At 44.5% G+C, this 20,025-nt stretch overlaps 1 protein-coding gene across 3 annotated transcripts in view; it reads left to right on the forward strand.

Moving 5' to 3' along the window:
- GINS4 (GINS complex subunit 4) overlaps window positions 1–20,025 on the forward strand; it is a 60,782-nt gene that overhangs the window by 38,269 nt on the left and 2,488 nt on the right. For all 3 annotated transcript variants that reach the window (XM_085634031.1, XM_085634032.1, XM_085634033.1), the window contains exons 6-7: window positions 10,164–10,252; window positions 11,629–11,719. In XM_085634031.1, coding sequence (XP_085490157.1) covers window positions 10,164–10,252; window positions 11,629–11,719 — 180 coding nt within the window. The remainder of the gene's footprint in view (window positions 1–10,163; window positions 10,253–11,628; window positions 11,720–20,025) is intronic.

Below are 20,025 nucleotides of genomic sequence, written 5' to 3' on the forward strand. Positions count from 1 at the left end.
TCGCAGAGTACGCTTTGTGTCTGGGGCAGCATTAAGGTTTAAGATTTGCGATTTCTGCAAGTTTACTCGAACACAAGGTCGTCCCAAACTCTTGTAGTTCCGAGACAATAGTTGGGAGAGAGGTCAAAGGCTGAGTGATTGAGAAGGTGACGTTATCAGCTTAAAGGCTAATCAGGTGATGATCTGCTACAAATTGGATGCCCACAGCTTTAGGGTTATCTCTGTCTCTGCGCGAGAGGCTCCACATAAAGAGCAAAGAGGAGCGGAGAGAGGGGACAGCCTTGCCTTGTACCCTGCTCGAGCAAAGCCACTGGAACTCCTGCTGTTCACCCGAACCTTTGCATGGGAGGGCTGTAAATGCTCTTGATCCGATTCCCAAAGCACAAGTCAATGCCAAAGTGCTTGAAAGTCGCGAATAAGTAAGGCCAGTCAACATGGTCAAACGCTTTTTCGGCATCCACTGCCAATAGTAAGGCTTCCTCACGTGACCGGTGAACTTTAACTATAAGATTGCAGATGCGTTAAGTGTGATCCCCGCACTGGTGGACGGGAATAAACCCTGCCTGATCTGAATCTATAAGTTCAGGCATCAGGGGATTAAGGCGGTGTGCTAGCACTCTAGCAAACAGTTTTGCATCGACGTTCAGAAGCGAAATAGGTCTATATGAGCTACACTGCTTTAGGTCTTTCTCTTGCTTAAGGATAACTGATATTGAGGCATGTAGCATCGACTCTGTTAGTGTGCCCGTGTCAGTGAAGGAATTAAAAAGGCGAGTAAGTATCGGGGCGAGTTCTGTTCTGAACAGAAAGTCTTATAGAATGCTGCACTGAATCCGTCCGAGTCCGGTGACTTAAAAGGCTCCAACCAGGCAATCGCCGAGATCACCTGTGCTGTTCGAATGGGCTTATCTAGTGCTTCAGATTCTGTTTAGGGAGGGGAGTGGTTGCTGCAGTCCCTAGATATGTCTGGGGGTTTGTGGTGGTGTTAGGGTCTCGTGAGCACAGCTCGGCTTAATAAGCCTGTAAAGCAGCTGCAATGCTGTTTACTTCGGATACCTCAGGCCCAGAGCTCGTCTGGACAGATTTAACCGATTGGGCATACTGTTTACTACTTAGCCGATGCGCAAGCATGCGTCCTCCTTTGTTGTTACGTACGTAGAATTTATGTTTGAGGGGCAGCATCATATACTCGGCTCTGTCCAGATAAAGGCGCTCAAGCTGTAGACGCTCCTTTTCCAATTGCCGCCCTACCCAGGAGGCCCCGGTGCGTTAATGAGTTAATAAATGGATTCCAACTTTGACCGATTTCTCCAATTCCTTCCTCTTACCTCTTTGCGTCTTATTTTCGTGCGCCGCCTTTGCAATGAGAGCCCCACGGGCAACGTGATTTAAAGCCTCCCATACTGAGGAAAGGGCAGCAGAGCATGTGTCATTAAGAGCAAGATAATCTTGCAAGGTTTTCTTAAGTGCTGTGACCGTTGCTGGCGAGTGTACAGAGTCTCGTGGAGGCACCAGGGACCTGTCCGTGTGGGGTGGGAGGAAGGGCATAGGGTTAGTGTGATGTGTGTGTGGTCTGACAGTGAGCGGGATTCAATAGTGGAGGCAGTCACTTGCTCCCATGCAGACGGGGAAGCTATTAAGTGGTCTAGTCGGGCATATGACTTATGGGCCGCAGAGTAAAAAGTGTTGTCGCATTGCACATGATGTTGGGAGCGCCAAACATCGCTCAGGCCACAGTCTTTCAGCCAGTCTAGTCCCTCGGGTGAGAGAGCCCCAGTATTAAGTATTACCCCTTCCAAGCCCCGATCGATCCTGTTCTGCTTCCATCACTATATTCAAGTCCCCTCCCAACACTACTGCAGCGTCTGGGGAATTAAGTAATTTGACTAGGGAGTCAGTTAGAAAGTATTATGTCGCTTATTTGGGGCATAGATCGAAACTACTGTGAGTTGGAACGTGCCTATTTGCATGCAGAGGGCTATTAGGTGCCTTTAATCTCAGTGATAGGGCCCAAGATAGTACCGGGGAAGTACTTGGAGAGGAGAATAGCCACACTTCCCTTTCCCTGAGGACCAGGATTGCTGTGGGAATCTCTTGGTTTGCATTCTGTGTGTATCTTTTGGGAGCAAGTGTGTTTCCTGTATCAAGAATATGTCTCCCAGAGAGTGTTCTAGCAATGAAAAAACTGTGGACCTCTTAATGGGGTTGTTGAGGCCTCGCACATTGAGGCTAATTATCTTTAGTCTCCAGGGTTGAGAGGGAAAGAAAAAGCTATGAGGGATTGGGCATATAACTCAAAGGCCGTGTGGGGAGGGCCACTGTGACCCGTCTGATGGGTAAGCCTCATACTGGCCCATCTGTGTGAGGGGCATGTCTGGTTTGGCTCGCTGGAATGGGTACCCCTACAGTGCACCCAAAACCCCAACATTGTAGCAAAACAAATAGAAATATTAACAGGTGTAAGTACAATAAAGTCCATCGCAGTAGGAGAGGTCCGTACAGATGAGGACAGCCAAGGAAGAGCGAGTCATCTATTAGAAGCTAGTCTCAACGCCCCGCCACACAAGATTCAACCAATCCACTAATTCTCTGCAGTACCTCAGGAGGAAGGGTCGGCGTCCACCTTACCCTCACCAGAGAGGGAGCGCAGCACAGAAGTCCTTTCCTTGGCAATTGTGACCAGATCCGGGTAATGACGCTCAAGCCGAGATCCGTGCCGTGCCCTTCGATTTCTGACAGAAGCTTTGTTGTCCGATGGTGACTATCGGGGTCCTGCTCTTTGAGTTCTAGGTTGAAGACTTTACTGGCTTCAGCCAGGTATTGCAACTGGTAGGTTTTGTCCTCAAAGCGAAAGTTAAGACGAAAGGGATGACCCCATGAATATGCAATGACCGCAGGTGGTTAGTGACAGGTCGAAAGTCCTTTTGTTTCTGCAAGGTGATGGCTTCAAGATCCTGGTAAAGTTGTGGTGCGTGGTCCCTGAATTGCAGCTTCTGAGCATCTCTGGCAGCTTTGCGTATGGCTTATTTCACTTTGAAATTATGTACGCAAACCAGGATGTCTGCTGGGGGACGCAAAGTCTTGCGGGGAGGGCCCACACCATGGCACCGGTCTATCCTAATGTTGCTCTCTGCTGCAGTGCCTAGAACGAAGCTCAACAGGGCCTGGATATAGCCCTCAAGGTTCGAACCCTCTGTGCTTGTAGGAACCTCTCTGATGTGGATGTTGTGCCTTCTGGACCTGTTTTCTAGGTCCTCGGCGTGGGCCTGTAAATCAATCTGCTTGTCCTGCAGGCGGATAATTTATTGCTGGAGAGATTCTATTTCTTCATCCCTAGCTGAGGTGCCCTCCCTCATGGGCCGCCACTCTTTCTCCGACTGCATCGATGTCCCGGCGTGCTTCTCTTAGTTCCATTGCCAGATCTTTTTTTTACTGTCTGGTGGTCCTCTCACAGGGAAGCGAACGATGACTCCAGGGATTCATGGGTAACTGAGCTCTCCACTCCCCCCCACCCCCCCACACACGCAGGCCAGTTTCAGCCCTCCCACCATCGTCTTCTCACTCTGGGATTCCCCCATGCCCTTTATGAGCTTATCGTGGACTGTGTGGTCATTCTTCGCTTTGGTCATAGCCATTTCCTTTCGACTTCAATCCCAGAGACCAGCAGACCGTTGTCGAGTGAGCCGGGGAGCTAGTGGTCGAGACGGGCTGCAAGTATAGGCAAGTGTGGGGCTGATCAGAGCCCAACCACGCAGCGCCAACCCAGGCCTGTGAGCTTGCCCCTGTGTCGGTTGCCCGCTGATCCGCCCCTGGGGCCCGCCTGTATAGGCACTTGTCTTGCTGAGCGTTCTTGGGTCTCGACGGGCGTATTGTCTTTTCGGGCTCAGCAATATTGGGCACGATCCAGTTCGGTCGAGGTGAGGGGCTCCTTTATCTATTGCTCGTAGGGTGCTTATGTGACGCTCCAAATGAGGGCCAGACCACGCATTCAAAGTGGAGCCCCCTAGGCAGCCAAGGCCCACCTTGATGAGTAGCGTCCAGAGTTCAAGTCCATAGCGTCGCCACTGGCAGTGTCCAAGCACACTTGGGTGGCTAAAGGCCCGGGGCGGGGGACACACAGCTTTATTGGTGAAGGTAAGGACACTGAGGCCTCTACTTCTAACAAAGGCACCAAGACTCGCTGCACCAGGAAATCTCCCTTTAGTCCGGGGGTGCTAGCTGGTTCGCTTTATGGGTAGGCCGGGGCTACCACGGTGCATTGGCCACCGCCAGGTATAGCATTCCTATTACCAGGCCTCCTCAATGTTCACAGCTGTTCCTAGGTTCTTTCTGCCTGTCCCAGGTCTGTCTCCCCCATGAGGTGACGCACTCCGAGCAGGCCCTGCTGTTAAGCATTTGCGGCCTGACCCACAGTCCTCTATAGGCCCGAAAGGGGAGGGTGCTAAGGAACACGCCACCCTTACAGGCATTGCCGAGCCTCAGGGCACACTCAGATCACCTCGTGGTTCCCCTGCTGCTGGTCACTACTAAACATGTAGCAGGGTGCTACCTGTAATGTGAGGATGCTAATAGCTATCTTTACTGTCCTCTGCCGCTGCACCTTTGTCTGCTCAGCCCACAGGCTTACCGGGCAATCTCTGCTCGCTGCTCCAGGGGTCCGGTTAAGGCCAGGCCGGCCAAGTATCACGCATCAGGCGTGACTCTAACGCATTTCAGTGTGGTGTGCCGCATCACCGCACTGAAATGCATTGTCACGCATTTAAATGCCACTGTCTCACTCTGCTGTACAAGCGCTGAAACTGGTTAGGCCAGGCTGCTAGCGCACACGCCGGCTCTGCTGCTCCCTGCAGAGACTTGCCAGCAGGCTCAGTAAACAGTTAATCATCTTGAACACTGCTGCCTGCTACAATGTTACTTCTTTTAGACCTGCTGCCTCTGGTTTTAGAAATTTACTGCACGCGCCGCGGCTGTCAGTGAGCGAGGTCGGATTCAGCATGCGCCGGGGGACTCGACTGGACTCGAGTGCTGTCAGAGTCCCGGCGACGCGGCATAATAAGTGCGCTGCTGCCTGCGCATGTTACCAGCGTTGGACTGGACGGCAGCATCAACACACTCACCATCATGGCTGCGCATGAGTTGAGGCCTCGGGCATTGCGGGGAGCTGCAGTGCTGTGCGGCTGCGACCGGTGCGGCTCGCCGCCGCTGCTGCACCCAACTCGCGCTCAGAGACAGAGTGCCAGAGGACTGTGGGCTCACTGACTGACTTGATGCGGGCCGCGCCGGCCCGGCCGCAACGTCGCGACCGACAGTCAGACTACAGAACAGAAGTACTTTGGCCAGGCAGCCTGCCTTAACCTGAACATAATACGAACTAAGAGGGTTATTCCATGTATTAACCTCAGGAACCCGCAATTTGGAAAACGATTATTCAGGGTTTTATGAATGTAAATTATGATCGAATCCCTTCCTATGTATCGACAGAGCATTGTGTATTTAACTGTATTACAGTGCTGTTTACTTAAAACCTTGTTATGTCTCAATATTCATCCCAAATTATGCCTCCTTTACTTTTTTACCCTCGCTAAAAGTCTATGTCCTGGAGACAGCACAAGTTTGGATGCCACACAACGGAGATAAGTCCGTAGCCACCTACTTTGCATAAATGAATTTACCTAGAGTTAATTTCTGTTCCACCTTATCCTTTACCCCTAAATGTTGTGATCTGTTTAGTGATTTTCCTCCCTCCATGAGCTCAGCTTGCTGCTTGCTGTGGACGTTGCTACCTTTGTTTCATCTAGAAAAGCGCATCAAGGCACTTGGCATGGTGTACAAACGTACTCAACGTTCTGATATTGGTTGTGCAATGTATGCTCACCATGAGATGTATGTTACAGATTTGTGTCAGTGACGCACTTTTTGAGGTTGACTAAGAGTCCTGGCTTGTATGTCCCGTGCTGCTTGACGTTTTCTAAAATATCTATTTTTTCATTTTCCATGAACATGTCATAGGAACGATTTATACAAAACAGAAAAAAAGGAGTTACCGAAAGCCACAGTGACTCCATCCTTGTGCTGCATAAACTTAAAGTCTCAGAGGCACCTGTGCTGTACCAGGCAGCTGCAGCCGATGCCTGCAGATGTTAGCACTGTAAGGTGACACTGCGGGATGTTTTTAAATTCAAATATCCAGATGGCCTTGGCCCCCAGTTACCTATTTCATATTTCTGCTGGAGTTCTTACAGTGCCCCAGGCAGAATGCTTGTGAACACTGCAAATCACTTCAGTTTTATCCTAGACTATTGCTGTAAGGATGAACTACATATGACAACACTTCAGCTGTTGTCAGAGGAGATGTGCTACAAATAACATTTCTAGCCTGACTTACCTACAAATGAGTCATCCTTTCAGTATAGTTTGTGTGTGGTGTATAGTGCTCTGACACCCTGCACTGGTATGAGCAGCACTATAAAACAAATGAACGCTTTGGGAGAGAGGGATTGGAAGATGTCCGAGTGCTTTACAAATGAAATGGATGAAATAAGGCATATAAATAATACTACAAATGGTGTTGGGCCATTTACGATAGGCAAAGAGCATTAAAGTAGAAATTACAGCAGTCACAAATATTGAGTAACGCAAAGCCCATAGATCAATTGCAGCAGTTTTAAGATCTTCTTAAACTTTTTCATTGCTCAAGTGGATGCGATTTCTGATATTTATATACTTCTCTCATCTTCATTGCTTGATTTTGCTCGCGAGAAAGTGTCACTCATAGTCATTGAAATGTCACTCATAGTTTCAATGAAATTATGAACATGTCACTCATAAGCCATCTGAAACCTTGGCAGCTATGTAAGGCCTATTTCACACGAGCCTTCCCTCTCCTGATTCGGCTCTGTTCCCCTGGGAGTTTCACAATGCCCAATCAAGCGGGTGCTGCTGGGATCACAGTGCACCTGTTCGCAGCCGTGGCGCAGCCCACCCACGCTCCTCTACTCTAGTGAGATGCGCTGGTCGCAGCCTCCTCCTTGAGCAGTCTTGGGTGCCTTACGCTTGTTCCTGGGGAGTTCGTCCGTACTCCCGAGGCCCCCAGGACTCCTACTGTATGTTCCACTGCAGGGACTTCCTCCAAGGAGGTGCTTCCATGATGGATGATGATATCTGTGCTATAGCAATGCATTAGGCCCGGTGGGGACAGAGCGATAGAGAGATGCGTCCACTCACGCCGCCATCTTGGCCACACCCCCACAAGTTCTTTTTTAAGTTTAGGATTAAGATGAGTGCCGCATAAAGGGTACTTGGTTGATGTTTGAGTACTGTTTTGATATCAGTTTGGGCCACGCACATTTTTAAACAAGGGGTTGTAGTTAAGAGTAACATTGCGGTCGGAACTAGTACAAGAGGTCCTTCTCAGCTATAGTTTTGGTGACAGGTTTACAATCCTAGGTAAAGGGTGAAATAGTTATTTTCAAAGTTTGTTTGGAAACTTGAATAAGATGCAGGCAAGCTGAAAACTATACATCTCTCTTATGGGCTGACAAAAATCTGAAATATCCAGATCTCTTTTAAAATATATTTCTAGGAATCTCAACTAATAGGCACATTGTGCATGTGTGGCCTTAAAAAAAACAAAAAAGAAGTTGAATGCAACGCAAGGGGTTTCTTTGTACAGAGTGCGAGCTTGTGGAGTATCATTGTGACTGACAGAGCAGGGGTTGTTGGACATCTAACTTATAACAGCATGATAATTGTGCACAATCAGGCTAGAAAAAGGCATCTTGTGACACTTGAGCTATGATTGCTCTAGAGGTTCAGGTAGATACACCTACAGCATCAGGGGCAGCGAGGTCAGCGGGCCATCCAAAAGCATAGACTGCCGTAACTTAAAGTGCCACGGGCAGCCTTAGTGGGACTTGCATCACTTGCCGTCAAGTGTTAGATGTTTACCGCAGTTGTTCCTCAACTCTCTTCAAGGTGCACCCTCTGCTTTATCTGGGTTAAAAGGGAGTGACAGGAAAAGTTAGCGTGACACCTTTCGGGGTGAATTTGCAGGTGGATAATGAAGATACATTAGCAGGATGAGCACGATTAGAAAAAGCCTTTAGTTGGCGTTGTCCCCTGTATTCAAGGTTTTGTTTTCTCTAACAGTAATACGGGTTTGACTGCTAGGATAGTATCCCCCCTCAAGAGTCTGGTTACATCAGAGAGATATACAAGATAGTTTGCAGACCGTGACTGAGCAGAGGATCCAGTGCACCCTAGTTGCTTTTGATTATCCAAGATGGTAGACTTTGACACTAGTAGTAAGCAAAGTGTGTTTGCCTTCTATTTCTTTTCAGTTCTGTTAAAGTCTAAAGCATAGCAGAACTAGGCAAATGTACTCTTTGTTCACACGTACCATGTAGAAAGAATTACAATCAACGAATAGTTGTTTACACTGTCGTATTGTTCCTTATAAACCCTTAAATCCTAGATTCTGCCAAAAGGTAGTCATTCTCTTTCCAGTAGTCCCCTGGCTGCCCTCTTGAGATCTAAGGGCCACTGATGTTTCTCTGTTGGTGGTACCTTGGTTCAAGCGTGAATTATTGGGAGGCAGGTCCTTTCGGTTACAGCTGCTATGCTGTGGAATGCTTTCCCAATCAGTTTTCGTTCTCAAGATGCAATATCCTTTGATTTTCTGGAAGGAGTTAAAATTTGGCTATACCCTAAATTGCCTCTTTATAGTCTGGCTTCTTCAACAGGTCTTGGCTCCTCAGTGCCAGGTTTCCTTTATAGGTATTGGAGTGCTTAATACATTCAATAACCTAACATTGCCTTGACACTTCATACAAATAGATTTACCTACTGTTGACATAATAACCCTTTACAGAATTGAAAATCAAAGGTTTGCGGAAGGACTGTGAACGTCCTCAACAGTCCACTTCCTTCCCCAGTATATGAGTCCTCCTCTGGAAGAAAAATAACTTTAAACTCTGTCTTTATTGGTCATTTCAGTTTTAATGCTGAGAATACTATTTTGTGCCATTTATATTGCCTATTGATTACTACCGAATGTTCTGTTTTTTTCCATTTTTACTGGACGTGAACACTGGTAATTCAGTTTGTTTTACACAGCCCTGGAATGTATGCGACATTTGAATTTGTTAATTTTACAGAAAGGGGTCTTCTGACACTGAGGCCTAGTTTTGACAGAAATGTTGAATATGGATATATGTATATATTATGTAATTTTCCTATAATAGTTTGGAACATGATCAACCTTGAGAAACCATTGATATTGTATGTTAGCTTTTTTGTTGATTGGCTATTTGTGCCTAGAGAGTTTGTTCCGTTACAAAAAAATGTGTGAGTTAGTGAAAACTACATTTAGTTCAATCTTGGAAGATGTATTGTTAATGGGTGGATAAGCCAAAATGCTTTCCTGTTTTGTTATCGGTCTTAATTTGGGGGTCTTTTATCCATGATTTGATTCTGAAGTGTGAGAGTATGATGTTGATGTGGTGGAATGTTATGTTAATTTTGCTGGGGTGTTTCTAGGACCGTGTGGGCATGACGGTGCCAATGGTTTGGCCGCAATTTGCCAACCTATGGTTTTAGAACTATGTTGTACACATGAAGGTCAGAGGGGTTCTGTCTAACATAATTTAAGAGAGTGACGATTTGTGGGTGAGACTCGAACAATGTTATGCAATGTTGGGTATAGTGAACTGGATTTACAATGAAGCCCAATTATGACATAGTGCGTTTTCCTCTGTAACAGGGTTGGCATTGACCGTAACCTTTCCTGCAGTATCCGTCTATAGAACAAGCATGTTGTTTCTGTTACTTGCATAACCTTTTGCCGTCCAAAGGAAAGACTGTATTGTTCTAGCCCAGTCTTATCCCATCCTGTTCTCAAACATGGAACTTTGTTGCCTTTACCTGTAACTCCTGACACACAACATCCCATAGCAATATGTTTTGTGAGAAAAAGGTTTTCTGACAGTCCAGAAGCGTTCTTAAAATTCTGTTCACACCATGAGAAAGTTAAAGTTGATTTCCCTGCCAATCCTCAATTTGTTGGTTCAGCTACACCTCTTGATTTGCCACTGTAAACTGGGTTTGAGTGAATGCATCTTTCTGGCTTGCCTTCTTGGGGTAACCCTACATTCTCATCCTTGTAGGTATATGGCAAACACAGAAAACCACCTGAAGAATGTGGCACTGAAGCACATGCCGCCCAACTTGCAGACAGTGGAGCTGCTGAAATCAGGTGAGAAAAGCATAATTGTCAAAGCTGGTTATTGCAGTAGTGGGAGGCCCTCATGATAACTGGCAGATAAGGAGGTGTTACTAGCACAAACTAAATATACTAAGGTTTGTGGAACTTAGGACTTGATGACATGGTGGAAGCTAGACATTTTAGCAGGGTTCAAAGAATGTCCAGTGCGAGGAGACGTTCTAAAGAATAACAGGATCGGGAACAATTACCCTATCATTTATCAATGCGGCTAAGCACCCTATGTCCTGGTATGTTCAAAGTAGGTCACATGCTAGCACTGAGGGGGATCTTTAATAGTACAGAGGGCACTAGAAGCCACATATGGAGCATGAAGCGCCAGTGGAAGGTGGAACTACGTGAGTTAAGGCTGTGGCTCCAGTTAAATAAACCAAGCAGCTAAGACCTCTCTGGTATTGCTAGGATCCCTGTAGGTAGAACAAATGGGGATGATTCCCAAATTTAGGTCAGAGGGCACAGGTTTCTGGGCTGGAACTATGGTGGCTGGGTGTTCTTCTGGGTTGGTATGAAGGGAACTGGGTGTTTGCAGTAGCACAGTCTATGTGCACTGTGGTAGAACAGATGAACCTAATGCTTTCTGGGTTTGAACAGGTGGAAAAGTGAGCATGGAGCTTTACATAGGGACCAAGATTCCTAGGGGGGCATGGGGGTCTACAGGTACTTCTCATCTGTCCCAAATGAGGTTCAAGGATGGAAGTATAAGTAGCCAACAAACCAGATACTTCCACAATAGAGACTGGAATATCTGTCAAAAGAACACCATGATTTACTCCATCACCAAGACTCAGAAATAGGTTGTGGATCAATTACAAGGCTTCTCTGGGCTAATGATAGCCTCAGGGAATTACAACCATGCATTTTAAAATGTTGGTTTAAATAAAAATGTTGAAATGCCTACAGAAGAATACCAACTAAACCAGATAAAATTGCAGGTTGGGTGGTAAGGACGCTGTGGCTTTTGACATGATAAAAGTGTGAAAGCAGACATAAAAAATAAAAAAGCAACGTCTCAAGACCGTGGCAGTTGCCTTGTAAGAAGTTTGCTCCAGAAGAATCTTGTATTGGGACTTTGTCACTCAGATGGAGGAATTGTTAAAGTTCCGAACTTTCCAGAATCCTCAAGAACTAGAACGTTTTTTAATTGCTTTCTCCTTGTATTATGAACAGGAAAAATCACTTTTTGCACTCTGTTGATCCTGGGTCCAGAACCTCACTTTCACAGGTTCTTGGGCACCGCCACTGAAAATTTTCTGGTAGTGTTTGAGACAAGTTGGCTCTGGGGTACTTCTAGCTTGTATATTGTGAGGCCTATGCATGATGCTTCACTAACTATCAATTTTATTTTTCAGTCCCCAAACCCAACCTGGATTCTTTTGTTTTCCTGAGGGTAAAGCAAGAGCAGAAGAACATATTAGTGGAGCCAGAAACGGATGAGCAGAGGTGAGTGAAAACCCCCATAATCAAGGCACAAATATGCACCATGAGAGCAGCGAGGGGAATGGTGACGTACTCTCACAAAACAGAGTGGGCGAGCACTTACAACCCCAGAAATAAAGACAAAGGGAGGCCACCCCAGACTTCAAGGTAAGGGGAAAGTGCCTTATAAACCATAAAATGTGGAGAGATGAATGCTCAAAATCAATGAAATTGAGAAGAGAGTTTTACCCATTTCACAACTGAGAGCAATCAATAGGTTACCCTCCAGATACTAAGGGAAAAGATGGAGCTAGGCGATGTGATGTTAATAAATATTGTCTTAACCAGATCGTTAGTCCTGTTGGAGACACTAACACAGTTGAAAAACTCGAGCATGTTTATTTGGGAAGCATGTGCTACAAAACGTAATCCCTTCTTGTGGCGGACAGGGTATCTAGATTACATGATCAGAGGAGACTGACCACAGTTACATTTAGTTGGCCTTCAAATGAAGAACGCTGCTTGCATTGACAAATATGATAAGTTAGGCATTAATTGTAAGCACACTATGTTGGTTATGGTGATGTGAATTGGTTACAGATAGCATTATATAAAGGATAAAGTACCTCCCGCCGTATATTATAAGGATATAGTAAGTCACCTAGAAGTTCTGTATCCACAGAGGAAAAAGGGAACTGACTGAGTTCCTTTATGATGTGACGGAACTCCGATGTGACTTACTGTATCCTCTTAATGTATGGTAGCTGGTATTTTATTCCTTTTATACATGGCCGCACCACATCACCCTTCACTGAAACGTCTTAAACACTTGGTGGCTTGCTCTTTTATACAAAAGAAATAGTATGGCTGCAGATATAAAGAATCAAAACAAAATGTTTTTTAAGAAATTAAACAGACCAAAAATCAGTGAGTAATATTTTGCAAAAATATACAACAATCGGTTTAATGTAACTCACATTTAAAACATGCTTTGGGTAAAAATGTGGATATTCTCATTCCAGTCTAAAGACCCAGAGCATGCAAAATGTAAACTTCAGATATAAATGTCCTCAATATTATCACTGCAAGCAGACCATCCGAATCACCTTCAGACTCAGCACCTTCAGGGAGGTAGCTATAGGTAGCTATAGGATTACTTAGCAAGCCCTTAGAACTAGGTTTATTCTCAGCCAAGTTGAAAACCTAAATTTAACCACTCCTTAAAAATAAAAAATTTAGCCCATCGGACCCATCAAACTACAGATAAATATCTAATTGCACATTCCTAGGAAAAATATTTGGGAGAGCAATTTTGTTTCTCAACCTTCCTTGTTTACAGAGGAAAATAACTTGATGTCAGACTACAAATCCAGTTTCAGACCAGGCAAAGACACGGAAGAAGTCATCATGTCCACTTGAGATAACCAAAAATTCAATGGACAAGAACCCAAGTGGCCTCCCTATTGCTTCTGGACCTCTCAGCAACGTTTTACACAGTCCTCGACCTCGTGCTACTGCAAATACTCCATCTTGAATTACTTAAACACTCTAAAATGGCTTGCAACCTTTCTGAGAGGTAGACCAAGTGTAGTATACCAAGCAACTTTCACATCAGCTCCCCAGACCAACACTCTGGGACCTCTATGGGGTCCATCATATCTTAGTTGTTATTCAACCTCTACCTGATGCCCTTATCAGGCCTTGTTAGATCATTCAACCTCACCTGTTAAAACTATGTAGATAACATTCAAATCATTCTAAAAAATGGATGGCCCGGAAGACTTCTATAACTTAAAACGTGATGGCAGCTTTTGCACAAAAAATGCATGGATGATGACACACATCATGACCTTTGGACAATGGCAAAAATGTCAACCTACTGCTTTATGGCCCAATGAACTGAGGCCCTCTAATGATAAGTAAAGGAACCTCAGGTTAGTCATGGAGTCAGACCCAGCCTGATACCACATGTCAACAGGGTAACAGAGACCGTTTTCTTCACAATAAAAACTATATTGCATTTTCCCATACCTTGGAAACTAACAAAAAGATACAGGCTATCCTCACACTGTTTTTCTCCAACCTTGACTATGCCAACAGCCTTTACCTTAGCACACCCAGTTTCATCATACACAAAATACAACTAATCCAAACTGCTGCCACAAGGCAGCTCCTCAGTCTTCACCCAAAACAATGCATGACTTTAGTCCTACAATCACTCCACTGGCTACCTACAGCTAAAAGCACAATGTTCAAGACACTGCGAATTGTACACAGTCTTCCAAGAAGAAGGACCACTATAGCTGCAAGTGAAATTCAAACTATTCAAACAAAGTGGGGCACTGTGCTCCAGGCATTCACCACAGATCATCATACCACCCTAATACAGGAAATCCACGGGAGTCACTGCTTTCTCGGCACAAACTGCCAAACTCTGGAATTCGCTACTAGCCGAGAGTTGAATTCTACAGCCTATACATTTCAGAAGAGAGATGAAAACATGGTTAATTCCAAGATAACTTATCATCCACAACTCTAGCTTAAAATGCAGTATAATAATCACTGCTTCAAGTACAATGTACAGTCTACGGTCCAGTCCACAGAGATTGTTCTGCCCAAACTTCATACAAAGGTCTATGTTCAGGTAAGTTATGAAGGGTGACCTATGTCTAGACTGGTTATTGCATAGTAATGTGAATTCATATAAAATCCTCCTGGCCCACACTAATACCACAGCACTCAGCGGTCAAGCAGACAATTGTAGTTCATATAGGCTACATACTAATTTCCTTATACTGTCTGATCCATACACTCACATTAGATGGGTATGTCCCTTGCCTGTATTGTACCAGTCCACAGCAGTAAACCACCCATCACCAACTGACCAGGCATGAAGTAACTGAAGATATCTGCCACATTTCGCTGGCCAACGGAGGCCTCTAATTTAATCCACCACTGCAGGTCTTAACTAGCTACATACTTTGACTGCCTTCTAACATCTTACTATGACAATCGGATATGGACTGATAGTAAGACAGTCTATTCCATCAAATCTCCCCCTCCAGCCTATGCCAGGTTAGGACCATAAACGTTAAACAAAATATCTCTAATGGACAATCCGCTGCATCTAAATGGGCATCATAACAAATACTACAAAGGGTCCTGCAAGCTTGTTGAAAACCATAACCTGCACTCCTATCACTCAGAACTTTTCAGCCATCAACTTGCTATGTGCTGCATCCCATAACTGCATAACCATACATTGGTGGGCACCACGCACAACATGGAAACAATTCCCCCATAAGAGCAGGAGACCACACCCTTCTAACCACGCCCCGTACATGGTGCATCATACGGCCTATTTAGGCAAGCGCTTCAGTGCCCCACATAACTATAATATAAATGTTGCAATACTCTACGTTTCAACAAATATGTCCTTTCCACTGAACAGTGGTCTATTTAAGAAAAACATATCAGAAGAAAGAAATGCCAAGTATTGTTGTTTTGTTTAAAATGCAGCTGTAATTCTGCTCTGTGACCTTCCTTTCACCTTGGTCAAAGTCTAACTTTTGAAAAGTTACTTTTCCTATATATGTATCAACATTCCAACCACACAATTGTATTGTGTTTTTAACAAATATTAAAAACCGTGGTTGATTAACTTCTGTACATTATGCAAACCAGTTAGTGTAAACAGTTTTCTAATTGCATTCTAGTTTTTCTCATAGCAACAACTTACAGCCCTTTACAGTGAAAATAACTTTTGGGGGCTAGTTACTGAAGGAACAAACCAATATAAATTATCTGAGATATAAAATTCTTACATATTCCACCTATTTTTAAATAGTAGGCATCCTGCATGTGTACTAGAATGCCTAATTAAGGGCGACTTATTTAATATTTAAAAGTAGAGTTCCTTCTTGTTAAAAAGGGATACTTTTGACAGGTCTGCCTTCAGGTTTAAGAACTGCAGCAGTCAGATTACACGTATAGGCCTGATGCCATGATTTTCATTGCTAGCTTAGTGGATGGGACGACGTGCTGCAGTCTACAGGTGACATTTACCTTTTAATGCCATTTTTGGTAAATATGTAAATTGGGGATTCTCCAACTTTACCATGTTTCATAGTTCCAGAGGGCATGCAGTAGGGACTGGATGGCTTTGTCACAGTGTGACTTATAAAAAACAGCAATACCAGTCAGCAAAAATGTATGTGAATGCACAAAAAGAGGGACTTAATCACACACGTTCATTTTAGTCGGCAAATCGTGATGTAGCTCATCATGTGTGCCTCAAGTCTCTTGATTAAGTACACTAGGCCAGTGTTATCAGCTGGGAGGGCTGGCTTAGGAAGAGGGGCTTCTTTTGTATTTCGCACTGAATTTAAGAATGCTGAGTGAGTTGAGGATGTTCACGGGTATGCTATAAAAGAGGCAGAAAGCGGTAGAAAGACGTGTTTCCTCTGCTTTTGCATTGTGTCCTGGGCACCAGTAGGCGGGCTTGTGCAGAGTGCCAGGTGTGAGCAGGACTCTAGCTCCTAAACTGTGCCAGTGTAATTATCTGAGGTGTGATGAGATGGTCGCCATTATTTAAGGGTAAAGATTTGTTACCCTGTTCCGTTATGGACTTTTGTACGCATGTCAAGAGGGTGTTGGGGGTAGGGCATTGACAGCAAACATGGAGTTTTCACAAGGTCACTTGCTATAAGGATTTCTACTAGGTTAAAGGGATGACTTTGCTACAGCTCAGACCTGGAAGTTGATGCTGAGGTTTGTGTGCCCCTTGACTGCCAGGCTACATCGAGCTTGTTTAACCAGAGGACACACCCACCTATTTATGATCTAAGCTCTCTCATTCCCAGATAAGTTTTTCCCAATTTTGGCTCCTCAGATCGTCTTTGTTAAAAGGGTTATTATTTTAAATATGGCTGCCCATTATGTTTATATTTGCTTTTCGTTTGGCTGAAGCAGAGGTCTTCAAACTGTGGAGTGTGGCACCTGGGGTCTGTGGGTGTAGTCCCAGCTCGGGGTTGGGGTGGAGTGGCACAGTAAGAACTAGTAAATCAAGATGGCAAAGAAGCGTAAGTGTATTTGCCGCATTTCCAAACTCTCTTCACATCCAGTGGTTGCAGTGTATAACAAGCATTCGCAATACAATAGGTCTCACATTTACGAAAGTTTCAGCTACTGGCATTGTAAATGACAATGCCTTTTATTTATGTTTTAAAAACCAACACATAAATAAAAGGCATTGTCATTTGCGATGCCAATAGCTCAAACCCTTGCAAATGCGAGACCTATTGCATTGCAAATGTTTTTGGTATTTTACCATCCCCATATGTGCCACCTGCAGTGTGGCTCACAGGTCTGATCTGACTGAACATGCTCACAAACCAAACACACGTGTTATCTTCGTTTTACGGTGACCTAAGGGTTAGAGGTTCATTGAGTCTGTGTCCTTATTTTTATCTCCTCCCCAGTGCCCATAGCTCAGCCTTTTCCAATAGAAATGAGGAAAAGCATTTGTAATTTATAAAGGCTGTCACAAACAAACTGCAGGACTACGTATGTTTTTTCCCGATTGATGTGGAAAAGAAACATGCCTTTGGGGAGGCCGCACAAGGATGTGCTTGAACTAATGAGACTGTGCTATCGGTTTGAGCGCCAGTGTTTGCGAGGATTCCAGACATCCAATCTTTAGACGTGAAAAGGAAACCATAGTTCTGTTTGTCCTCTTTCTGTCCAACACCACACCTAAAGATATTTGCAAAGCCATAGGTCTCGCATTTGCGAGAGTTTAAGCTACTAGCATTGTAAATGCCAATAGCTCAAACTCTTGTAAATGCGAGACCTATGGCATTGCAAAGAAGCGACCACCATTGTCTCGGCTGCGTGGAAAGTGAAAGCACGCATTGCGCGCTGAATGTAAGGAAAGCACGACGTGCCTGCACTAAGACAAAACTCACTAAAGAAATAGTGTTTGCAGACTAAATAAAACATACCATGCAGCAACAGATGTAAAAGAGCTAGTCTTCATGGGAGGTTTCCAATGAAGACAAGGGGGTACTAAGGAGGGACTAACAAGGTGATTAAGGAATCAGAAACCAGCATTAACCAAGGACAATGACACAAGCCAATGAAAAATATGGGTGGAGAGTGGGGGCAGAGCTTCAAATCCCTAACTCAATACTGCATGCCTCGCAGAGCAGCGCATGCGCTGCCCAGACTCGACCTAAAAAAAGTATGGCAACTGTGATCCTGAGCACTATGGTGGCAGAGTCAAAGACGTGGCAAAAAAGGACAAAACATTCTATCGTTATTTTGTTGCTTCCTCACAATTAGCCAACTGTAGCTAAAATTGTACTCATAACTTAAATGAAAAATAAATACATATTAAACTTATTGTTGGGAATGCTCTCTTTTATGTTATGAAACATCATTTGGTTAAACCGATCAACTCCGATGTCGGTCTGTGAGACCAGAGCCATAAAATGTAATTCTGGTTGGCGCAGTATGGAATAGTGACTTGTGTAAATATTAGGGCTATGAAGTCCTAGCCTGTAACAAAAGTACTGTGAATATGTAAGTCATTGTTTAAAAATGGTACTACACACAGCATAAGACAGGCTGCCACAAAATGCTTTCACAAAACTCATATTGGTAATAAATAATTTGACTGTACCTATTGCAAACCTATTTAAAAGTCTATTAATGAAACGTTTTCCAGAACGTAGTACCCTTACATTATACCTCAAAAGGAATACATATGTCATCATGAAGCTTCAAGTAACTCCATAAATGAAATCCTCTACTCCCTCCCAAGCACCTTTTACATCTGGCTATTCACCAATTGCACACATTTACATTTCATTCTGACGGGGTCGGCTTTAGCGCTGGTGGCACACAGTGCAGCAGTGCTTTTTTGCGCCCGCCCCAATGCTCTTCTCCACGTATTCCAATACTACCACACTCCAACAGTGCCCCCACATCTCCATATCCCCTCTCTCAAATGCATTTATTTATAGCGCTACTCATACCAGTGTAGGATGTCAGAACACTTTACACCCCACACACATTTTACAGAGATAATTAATCATACTAAATCAATCTATAGGAAATGTTACATAGAACACTTAGGATTACAAGGGGTAGGAATCACATGTCATCAATACTAGTAGGTGGTATATTATAAGAGTGTTTGGTCTGGAGAAACACAGACTCAGGATTTATGACATACCACAGAAGTTAGGGGTTGGCTTTACTGATAAGAATGTATTTCTGCCCAAAAGAACCATTTTAGCGACATTAGGATATTGAAATACAGTAACATTCTAGCCTATATCACACAGTTTTCATGCAGCTCTTTGACAATTTATAGGTCACCATTAGGGATTTGAGCATTATAACTTATGAACTGCAAAACAGCCACGATAAGAATCGTCAATCTCTCTCCAGCAGGAACATTAATCACCAACGTTACCGTTACATTTGTATTGCTGCCTGAAAACTGCTGCCACCCAAGGATCTCTGCAGCAGGTGCTTTTAAACCAATAATTTATTTCTAAAGATAGGACCCTTGAGCTCCGTGCCAGATGCGGTGCACCGGTTCACACCGCCATAAAGCTGGCCCTGCTTTCAGTTAGTAGAAACTCTGGTGAGAAGGCCTGCTCGTTCCTTAGTTCTACTTCGCTTCATCATCTTCAGTTTAGACTCCTAACCCTTACGCTTTCACCCAGAGGCAACTCAAGGTCTCTGTTAACAATTCACAGGCTGCTGTTTTGAACAAAAAGTATTGCAACGGTTTCTGTAAAATTAAAAAGCATAGGCACCTCTGTCACCATATACCCTGCCCTCTGTTTAAATCCAGAAGTCCTTTCAGGTGAGCCGTGGGGAGCCTGGTAGGAGCCCAGTAGGGTGGTATTCAGAAGCAACAGGTGATGGGAGGGTGCTTGCAATAAGTCTAACCACTGACAATCTCTTGGGTTACCGTTCTAACCCATCGTTCTTTTGACCACCATGTCACCTCAGATTAGACCTAGCCACATGGAAATTGGTCTTGACCAGGTGCGCAACCCCCATTGGGTTAAAAGGGCTTCAGCGCCCCCCCCCCCCCTTGTGTGTGGCAGTCCGGGCTGAGACAGCTTCCCGAGTACACACACAGTCGTACCAGAGTACTTCACAGGTCTTTAAAAGACCATTTACCTGCTAACGAGGTTTTGTTGTTTTATCACCTCTTCTTAGATCCCCTAGATCTCCACTCTGACCATAGCTGTAAGAATTACCCCCCCCCCCCGAAATGTGGCTCTAGTTGCGCCTCTGGTCTTGACCCT

Source organism: Triturus cristatus, chromosome 11 (assembly GCF_964204655.1).
Source record: "Triturus cristatus chromosome 11, aTriCri1.1, whole genome shotgun sequence".
NCBI classification, from domain to species: domain Eukaryota; kingdom Metazoa; phylum Chordata; class Amphibia; order Caudata; family Salamandridae; genus Triturus; species Triturus cristatus.